Source organism: Kryptolebias marmoratus, linkage group LG2 (assembly GCF_001649575.2).
Source record: "Kryptolebias marmoratus isolate JLee-2015 linkage group LG2, ASM164957v2, whole genome shotgun sequence".
Taxonomy (NCBI): domain Eukaryota; kingdom Metazoa; phylum Chordata; class Actinopteri; order Cyprinodontiformes; family Rivulidae; genus Kryptolebias; species Kryptolebias marmoratus.
This window is the reverse complement of record NC_051431.1, coordinates 4,964,875-4,974,999: the sequence shown is the minus strand read 5'-3', so window position 1 is coordinate 4,974,999 and position 10,125 is coordinate 4,964,875. Positions and strand designations below refer to the sequence as shown.

The following is a 10,125-nucleotide window of genomic DNA, read 5'->3' as shown; positions in this document are numbered from 1 at the left end:
GCTTGCATAACGGAGCATCTCATGCAATTTAAAGCTTGAAACTCCACACTCTCCAGTTTTGAATTGAAAAACCTCCTCGGATGGGAAGCGAAACGTTTTCTCGTACAGTCTAGCTGCTTTGCTGTTAAACTTTTAAGATTTGACATGTCCTTGATGACTGATAATTTAGACCATTTTATTGTAAATATTGTGTAACTAATATTTATTATTTCTGTTGACTATTTATTTATTTTTGTTTGTTTATTGTTTGTTTTGCCTTTTATTTTCGAAATAAATACAAGTAAACCGAGCTAAACAGGTCGTTCCTACTTCTGCCATGCTTTGTATGGATATTTTATTGTCCTTTTATTCTGGTTACCAGTTGATTTTATATTTTATTCTGTTGAATTGTAGACTACAAAGCACTCTGGTTAACCTCATGTGCTTTAGATGTGATATAACTATATAATATATATTTAAAAACTGAACACTGACGCAACACTTAAACGCCGCAGTTCCACTTCTCTGGTTTTCGAGGCGCCCGTGAACGCAGCAGGAGCAGGCAGGACGGGGAGCAGCGCTGGTGCGTTCTGAGTCCGGCCTCTGGGTGGGGATTTGTGTGATTGATGGTCACCTCCCAGGAGTGCTTCATGGACTCGCCCCCTCCCCTCCTCCTCTCTCCCTCCCTCTCTCCCTCTCTCTCTCTCTCTCTCTCTCTCTCTCTCTCTCTCTCTCTCTCTCTCTCTCTGAGCAGGAATGAAATCTGGAGTCCGGTCAGTCCGTCTCTCTGCGCCGCGGAGGAGTGAATCATTTATCGTCGCCTGCGGTGACAAATATTAACGAGGAGGAGGAAGTGATCTGTGTGCGGATACTGCGATCACTTTTTTCATTATCATTATTATTATTTAAAAAAAAGGATTCCCCCCCTCTTTGCTCGATCGTAATTATTTTCATCTTTTTCTCGACTGGAGAAAAGTTTGCGTTCAAAGCAGCTGGAGTCCGCAGATCCGATGGGAAGAAGCTCCTCAGCGTCGAGCGCACCTTGTACCCGAAGTCTCCCAACATGTAAGATTTTTTTTTTACCCCCTTTATTTGTTGTCCTTATTTTCATTCCAGCACATAGTGTGTGTTCCTTGAGGTCACCTCTAATCAGAAATCGCTGCATGTTCCTGAAGAAGTGGCAGCTCCCGCAGGGACCTGAAGTATGTTTCCTCAGCTGTAAGAAATATCCAATATCCGTTTGGGTTGTTCTGCATACTTGGCTGTTAATTAACTTGTCATATGCTGCATTGTTTGAAGTTTCACCACGCCATGTGGCTGTTATATAAAGTCAAAGTTTATTGGACAAACGAGTCTGTAGTTTTTATGTTCAAATATGAGACGACAGGGTGTTATTATGACAACAAAATAAATAAATGAAGAAGTTTAATCACTGCTATTCTTTTCATCCCCTCTCTTGTGTTAAAAATGCATTAAATGCAGACTTGAGCTAATCTTACTTACATTGATCAGATTATTGACTGATCTGAGTTTGTTCATGGCAGTGTTTTGTTTACTAATAATCACAATTATGTTTGAAGGCACTAATAGTAAAACGCTTCCCCTGAACCATATCAAATGGTGCAGTTTGGAAGAGTCTACTCCAGATGTATTGAATGCAGTTATACAAATGCAGGTACGCACTCAGTGTAAACAAGCGGAATCTTCTGAAAACTGCATGGAAGCTGGAGTCATGTGATCGACCTACATTAAGCTGGAGATAGTCTGTGTAGGTCAGGGGTCTGCAGGCTTTGTAATCCAAAGATGCATTTATGGCCTTTCATTTCTTAACTAAAATATCCAGCGCTTCAAAACGTCCTAAAACTGTGATCATCAACTGGCGGCCTGCGGGCCTTTTCCAGTTTGCCAGTGGTGGTGGATGTGGCCCCTGAAATAAGCACAACACAACTCATTAAGAGTTTTTACTGCATATAAAAACTCTATTCCTTATTACATTATAAAAACTATATTATAAAACTAAAAATCCATAACAAATTGTTGACATTTATCTGTACTTTTACATGTTAGGACAACAAAATCAAACTTATGTGAGTCTCTTCTATATTTGCAGAAAAATGAAGTATCCCAATTTTAAAAAAAATAAAGGGTATATTTAAAGTGAATATAAAAATAAGGTCAATTTGTTGAGCATTTATTAGATAATTATTTGTGACTTATTGAATTTTTTAAAATAAAAACAGGGCCCTTCATTTACTTTAACTTTAATAATTGTTTTCAGCAAAGTTAAGCCTTTAACTTTAATTCCTGTTGGTATCAAATAGACCTGCCATGTTTTTTTGCAGAACCCCTTATTTTAATGACTTGTCATCTGTGATGTGTTTGGAAAACTGTGCTTTCTGTTTTCCCTCTCGGCGACTTGCCTTAAAGGTATTTAAAAAATGAGTTTTCTGGTGGTTTTGAGAGAAAGATCACACTGTGGCTGAAAGTTGGATTAATGAGTCTATTAGCACAATCTGATGTGTTTCCGCTTTTATAATATTAGTATCATTCAGATATTTGCAAAAAAAATATTGTACATGAGAACCAAAACCAGCCTTTTCTGTTGTGGTTATCAAAATCATTACTGGAGGGTCAAAACTGCCCTTTTTGATACTTGGTGTTATTCCAAATTATTGGACAGATGATGAATTTATAGTAACAGGGAGATCTATCTGGTTTTCTTGACGTTACATGAGCAACAACTTGTTTGCCCAGATGATTTGTGAGTCAGTGCTCAGTCTGGCTGCTTCTCTTCCTCCTGACAGGGATCCAGAGTCATTGAGAAGGTGAAGACTGCAAGTGTTAAATGCTCACTCCAAGCCTTCCAGCAACACAGCAACTGCTCATCTAACTGCTGTCCCCTCAGTGACCGTGTGAACCACTCGTGGACTGTTTACAATGGCGTCTAGTCTGACGTGCACCGGTGTTATCTGGGCCCTGCTGTCCCTGCTGTGTGCTGCTGCCTCCTGCGTTGGATTCTTCATGCCCTACTGGCTGCTGGGAACGCAGATGGACAAGCCCGTGTCCTTTGGCACTTTTCGCCGCTGCTCCTACCCGGTGAGAGACGAGGAGAAGCAGATCACGGTGATGCTGGAGCAGTGCGGCCGCTACGCATCCTTCCAAGGCATCCCGAGCCTGGAGTGGAGGATCTGCACGGTGGTGACGGGCGTGGGCTGCGGCCTCCTCCTGCTGGTGGCGCTCACAGCTCTCATGGGCTGCTGCATCTCTGACCTCATCTCGCGTACGATTGGTCGCGTGGCCGGTGGCATCCAGTTTGTTGGAGGTGAGCACAGTGATGTTGAGTTTCTGTTTGCCCCTGCAGCCAGAGTCCATGTTGACCTGAGATCACCAGGCGCCTTCTCTGGTGTGAATAAGATCTTTGAATCTTTAGCAGCACATAACCTCTTTTATTACAGTTTGTCGATTATAATACACTCAAAATTCAATCAAATATTGAGAAATTAAAGAAGTTTTAATTTAGCTGAGTTTATTTCAAACTGCTTGCAACACAACATGAAACAAAACCCTAGTGAGAAAAACAAAATCCATAAATATGGCAGTGTTTTTCTTTGGCCATCAGCCCTGCTGTCCTCCCAGAAAAACCCATGTTTTCCTCTGATTCTCAGCTGTGCAGGAAATGAAAAGTCTCCCAGTGAGCTCTTGGTTGTAGCACTTTCTGAAGGCAAGTCTTTTCATATTTTTACTTATAAAACTTTAAAGCAACGCCCACAGTCTTCTGCACATTGGAATTTAGCATAATTGTCTGAAACATACTTGAAAAACATCAAGCGGGATTCTTAATTAAATATCGGTTGTTGTGTTTGGTTTTGCTTTGTTTAAAAGACTAAAATGGACTCTTGCAGCATGGAACTGGAGAAAATGTATTTTCTGTGAAACAATAAGTGCTAAATGAGTTTCTAAAATTTGTTGAAGAACGAATTGGTAACTGAATCGTTGCAGTTGAATCAACGAGAACAGAAGTTAAATCAGCAAAACAGTAGCTAAAAGCTCAAGTTAGTCATAAAAGTTACAAATACCAAAAGTCATACTTCACTATTACTGATTGCTCTAAACTTATGGTTCAAATTACACAAATAAGCAGAAGTAATGAGTCCAAAAAAGAAAGAAGAAGCTGTAAACAAGAAAACAAAAGTGTGAATGCTGACTCAGCATTCTCACAACTATGGTGCAACATACAGTAGAAAAGAATCTTTAAACAAGGACCAAGCTTTATAAACATTTCCTTTGTTTGGATCTGTGCAATAACATTTTTTACCCTTTTTTATGACATTTGGCATCAATTTGTAACTTGTGTTTGTACTTGAGTGAAGTCATGGAAAATCACGGGGGCCTCAGAAGATTTGAAATTTTGCTCTGTGTTGGAGTCCGAGTCAGAATGTGGCCCTTAAAGTTGAAAAGCAGCCCACGCCCGTCCGTCTTTCTTCACAGAAGCAGACTGCTGTGTCCACGCTGCAGAAGCTGTTTTTATTTGTTTGTTTGATTGCGGTAAGCGGGCCCCGGGTTGGCTCGGCACCAGCTTTGTTTAGGTGTGCTGTTGGTTTTGCACATGTGTACTCTCGGGACATGAGGTCTGCGGGAAGTCTTCCACTGAAGCTGCAAATTTCTCTGCTCCAGTTTGAGAAGCTGTGGCGCTCCAGCCCTCTCATTAGCTCAGAAAACGTTTGCTTGCATACCGTGGCTCGCCACTCTGCTGTTTACAATCCCCATCACTTCGGCTTGGATTTAAAAATGGGACGGGACCGAGAAGCAGGTTGCAAGCAGATTTGATAGAGCTGCTGGGCTTTTTAGATGAAAAAAAACAAAAAAAATCTACAGAGGAGTACCACAGAACTCTGTGTCCTAATTCTAAAAGGCTTATAGCTTCTTAGGAACATCAGCATTAATGATGTATAATAAGGAGGATGATTAAGGTGAAGACTGGTTGGGTTACTCAGAAACCTACCCTTTTATATAAGGGAAGCTTCTTTTAAGCTTCACACGCAGCGTTACAGCAAGCTGCTATATTTGGTTGTAGGATTAAAAGAATTTCTGTCTGTCTTTCTTGCTTTTTTTTTTTTTTCTCCAGACTCACAAATCCAGGCACGCATGAATTTAGACAGTGAAGAAACCGAAGAAAGGCTGCGTACAATACAAGAGACGCCGCTCAGGTCTTTTCATCTTGAATGCTAGGGAGCCAAAGGGCAGAGATGTCTCAGAAGGGCTAATTGGAAGTGACACAACTGAGAAGCTCAGTGGGCTGTTGCATGTATTGTCTTCTGTCACCTCTAAAAAGTGCCAAAATATCCAGGCGGGCAAGGGAAGTTGAGAGAGAGAACAAAAAAAATGGACCCAATGATTGAAACATTTGGCATTCACTTCTTATTAACGGAGAATCTGGTTGATAAATAAAGATCTGCACAGAAACAGCCGGAGTGGGGGCTGAGAAGTGTGATCAAATCTCGGTGATTAGCAAGGAACAGGGAGAGGAAGCAAATATGATGAAGAGCAGAGGCGAAGTGAGCCTCGTGGTTCACTGTTTGATCACAGTGGTGTGCTCCTTTTGTGTTTTCTCTGACCCTGTTGTGGACCACTAATGAAGAGCTTTTTGCCAGTGGAGAGGGCAGAGCCTGTGGGCTGCATGCTGCAAATAAAATACCAACTTGTAATTTATCTCACACCCATGGAACAGATTAAAGGTGAAAGGATTTATCAGAGCCTTATCTCATTAGCTGCTGCCCTGTCAAAAAAAATAACTTCACAAAAGCTGTTTTTTGTTGCCGGAGCTGGAGTTGGCACCGTTTTTTATTTTTTTAGAGTTCACTAAAGAGAATTGTTTTAGAGGTTGTAAATTGCTAATAGCTGTGGATTTTCTGTTTCTGTCTCAAACTGTTTTGGCCCAGAAATGAAAGGTTTAATAACTTTATTTGGCTGTTTCTGCTTATCTGCAGTGACACAAACTTTAGTACAACTGAGGCACAGACAAGCGACTCGGACGTTTAAGGATTCTTGACTCGGATTTGGTTGTCAGGGATTTTGTTTTTCGCCCCCCTACAGTGGCCTGTCATGTTTTTTAGGGGCTTCTCAAGCAGAACTACACAGCAGGAAGAAAGCTTTGGGAGGTTTGGTTTTAACAGCCATGATTTAGACACTATACTTTTCTTTTTCCTACTCTGCATTTCTTCTCAACATACATTATCCTGTATAGTCTTTTGTGCCCACTGTAAGAAATGAAATCTTAGATTCACTTCATTTAGTGATGTCAACAGGTTCCACTGAGCTTAATTGTTTAAATATAAAAAAGTAATAATTATTTGAAGCCGTGTCTTAGCTAAATAGTTAATGAAAGGAAATGAATTCAAAAGATTTTGGAATCTCTCTGGCCTAATGCAGCTCTTCAAGAATAAGAAAAGCACTTTTAGACAGTCTTTATTCAGAGTACATCTTAAGCAAAATGGGTAACTTGGATTTAATTAGCAGTATTTGGTTGCTCTTATATCTCATATTATTGCTCCAATTCAACAAAACCTGCTTATTTTGACTGTTAAAAAGTAATGAAAAGCTTTAGATTCATGTTAAACTGCATAGCTCAAACAGCATACAGATTAAATCTTTTAGAGTTTACTGACAGGTTGTTCAGGTGGTTTTGACATTTTGCTATTAGACTGCATAACATTTGCTGACACTTTGACAGCTTCTATGATTGGACATCAACATCTAAATATCGGGGACCATTTTTTGTGTTTTTTCGTATTATAATAAGTTGTTATTTCCATTCAGGTTATTTTTTTCTGAGCAGTGGGGCACTTTATTGTCTTCATGACTTTGCAATGAGTACCTTTTACCCTGAGGCATGACAAACAGATGAAGATCATAGTTTTTAAACTTTATGCCAACATAAAGTTGCTATGAAGTGACTATAAGAGCTGGATGTCATGTTTGCAGGAGGAGGTGATTGGGAAACAATGGATGCCTTTAGTCATGTTCCAGAGAGGAATTTATAAAGAAAGCTGGAACTAGACTGTGCTTGTTTTTATGATGCTGTTAAATAAATTTCATTGTAGAGGTGAAACTGATCTATAAATTATCTCAGGTTTTTACCTGTTCTGCTGGATTCTCTTTACCCCTCACCGGCTTTCCTGTTTATTGTCTTTCTAATCTTTCTTTGTCTTACTAACGCCACAAAGGAACTGCTGTTTTTGCACCAAATAGCTTCAGATTTGTTCAAAGTCTTCAAAATATTTGGAAGTGCTTAACTCCTAGCCGAGGCTGCCTTTTAGATCCGACTGCTGAACAGGTTGCAGTACCGGCTGCGTGTTCTGAATGGGCTCCGACATCTGCGTTTTGTCTCACATCTCAAAATCTCGCCCGAGACGGTCTAATTCACTTACTTTGTGTGACTGGCTTTAAGGGATTAATACTTAGACTTGTGATAAAGCCAGATGCCAAAGCCAATGATAGCTTAAAAATGAAATCTCCAAATTAATTTAAAACTGGCAGTAAAACGGTGCAAAGATGCCAAAAGGAGGGAAGAGTGGCCTACTTTTTATCACACTGGATATAAAATCTTGCCGCTGTATTTTCAAAAATAATTAAAGGCCTAGCATTCCTTGAAGTAATGCATATTGCCAAACATATAGTGTTGAAAATAACATGATGTACAATCTCATGCAACATTGTGAGATGTCACAGTCATAGTCTGTGTTGATAAGGATTCACATCAACTATCACTCCAAATTTTATCTCAGTATCTGTAAAACTGACTGAGTTAGAGCCATTTTTGTGTTGGCTAATGTTCAGTAGCTGTGGTGGCCATTTTGGATTGGATTGACTCCAAAAGTTGATCAGCTGTAGTTTTAAATCCAATGAGTTCTTTCTGAAAGTATCATTAAAATCCATCCAGTGGTTTATGAGATATTTTGGTAACAGACAGACATTTTTCCACACACAGACAGTCAAAAACATTATTGCCAACTTCTGCCTTTCAATGGCGGTTGTTAATAACAGACTAATTAAAGTATTTTTGTTTGGAAAAAAAAATAAATGTAATAGAATCTCTTTTCACCAGTAAAAGAATAATATTTTAGAAATAACTTTGTTGCTGAATACAAAAAAATCCCTAAATTTTGAGGAATTTAGGTGAAAACGATACTCATTGGTTTGCTGATGTTCATTTATGAGTTGCAAATGAGGATCTAGTTTATGTTGCAGAAAGCTGTTGCCCTTTTGAGACAGTCAATCAAGTCAAACAGTTTGGATCCAAAAAAAGGTCAGCAGAGCATTATTGCTCACATTATGAGGAGCGGGGATAAAATATCATTCCAAAACATGCCTGAATCTCTCAAAATATTGTGTTGACCTGGTGAGACTGTCAGTGTGACTGAACTCATTTTTGTGCTTGATAAAAATGTCAGGCGTTATAGCTGCCCAAAGCCGAAGGGGTGTGAGTTATGGTTTATTGAGGACATGTTGGAACTGCTGAGTCCTCAGAACCGAAGGTGAAATAACAAGACGAACACTGCGATGCATGACGGGCTGCACTCGGCCTTTCCTGGGAGTTTGTTGGGATGGGATTCGGGGCAGATGCAGCGGAGGTGGAAACTTATGTGGAGCTGTGTCCCTCGGGGACGAAGACGAGTTTGAAATAGCTCAGTGCGGCATGAAGGAAGGATGTGGTCAGCAGGGAGTCTATAATCCAGATTCCTTTGTCATTGTTTTAACAGTTTGAAGAGGAAAATTCAGTGCCGTCACTGTAGGATGAGGATTAATTTTTGATTAGAGTCGTTTAATGTGTATTACATTAAATATCAGTGCAGAGCTTTGACAGTTTTTTTTTTTTTTTTGATGATGAAGTGAGATCAGAAAAACATGGCGATTCTCATGCGACTTGTCTCCCCCCTGTGAGCTCTTTCAGAGGAAAATGACAAACTTGTAATTCATTTGACATACATTCGACTTTTGAACACTTGCAAGGCTTTAGTCCTTTTTATTTCTTCAGAAACAATCTGACAAGCGGATAAAGTTTCAAACAGATTGGACATACAAAAATAATTTAATAGAAGTTCATAAGACCTTATCAGTGTGAATTTTTTTTTCAGAACATTCTCGCTCTTATCTCTATATTTTTCACAGGCTTGTTGGCAGCTTTGGCTGAATGTGGCACACACAGCCTCCGCTACAGCTGCAGCTGATCTGAAATATCAAATAATTGGCTGCGTTGCCTTTTGGGAAAGCTTCTCCATTTTGTTTTCTGGTTGACTGGCTGTGTTTACACCCCTTGTGCCAGCCACTTGTTTGCCCACACTGATGTGGAATGTCAGGAAACGAACAATGTGAAACCTGCTCAGAGGGTATTAGCCCCAAATCCAAAAAAGTTGGAATGTTGTGTAAAATTTAAATAAAAATAAAACGCAATGATTTGTAAATCTTATAAGCTTGTGTTCTATTTATAATGGAACATAGTAAACATTTCAAATGGTGAAACTAAGAAATTATACATTTTTTATTGAATAAAAAGGTAATTTAGAATTTTATGGCAGGCGCAGTTCTTCAAAAGAATTGGGACAAGGCTTTTTTAAAATTGTACAATATCTTAGTTTCAGCATTTGATATGTTTAGTACGTTCCACTTTAATTAAAACATCAATTTGAAGTTTGAAAATCATTGCGTTCTGTTTTTATTTATATATATTTTTTTCTGTTTTATATTATATTTATATTTGTCAACTTTTTTTGGACTGGGGTTGTACCTGAAACGCAGCCTATTTCCTTTGATGCCAATTTCATTTCCGCTGTTCCACTGAAGGTGACCTGTTACGCGCACGTAATACAGAAGTCTGCTCATGTGCAACTGAGGCCAGATAAAATTAACTTCACCACGTCTGTCTGCACCTCTTTTGTGGCTCAAAGGGTATATCAAGGGCACGGACACGAGTGATAAATATAAAGACATGTCTATAAATTACAGCTGGTCGGCCTTTATGGCAACTATAACGCTGCCAAGGGCGATTTGGCATCGTCTTGTGTTGTCCCATGTCAGAGCCGTAGCAGCGCAGCCAGGAGCTTTGTCCTTGTGTCGGCTTTGTGAGCACTTGCCAGCTGGATCCTGCCC

General features: G+C 39.6%; 1 protein-coding gene across 1 annotated transcript in view; it reads left to right on the top strand.

The window, feature by feature from the left end:
• Positions 1–713: 713 nt before the first annotated feature.
• lhfpl6 (LHFPL tetraspan subfamily member 6) overlaps positions 714–10,125 on the top strand; it is a 56,995-nt gene continuing 47,583 nt past the window's right edge. The window contains exons 1-2 of the mRNA XM_017416263.3: positions 714–1,044; positions 2,784–3,301. Coding sequence (XP_017271752.1) covers positions 2,917–3,301 — 385 coding nt within the window. The 5' untranslated portion in view covers positions 714–1,044; positions 2,784–2,916. The remainder of the gene's footprint in view (positions 1,045–2,783; positions 3,302–10,125) is intronic.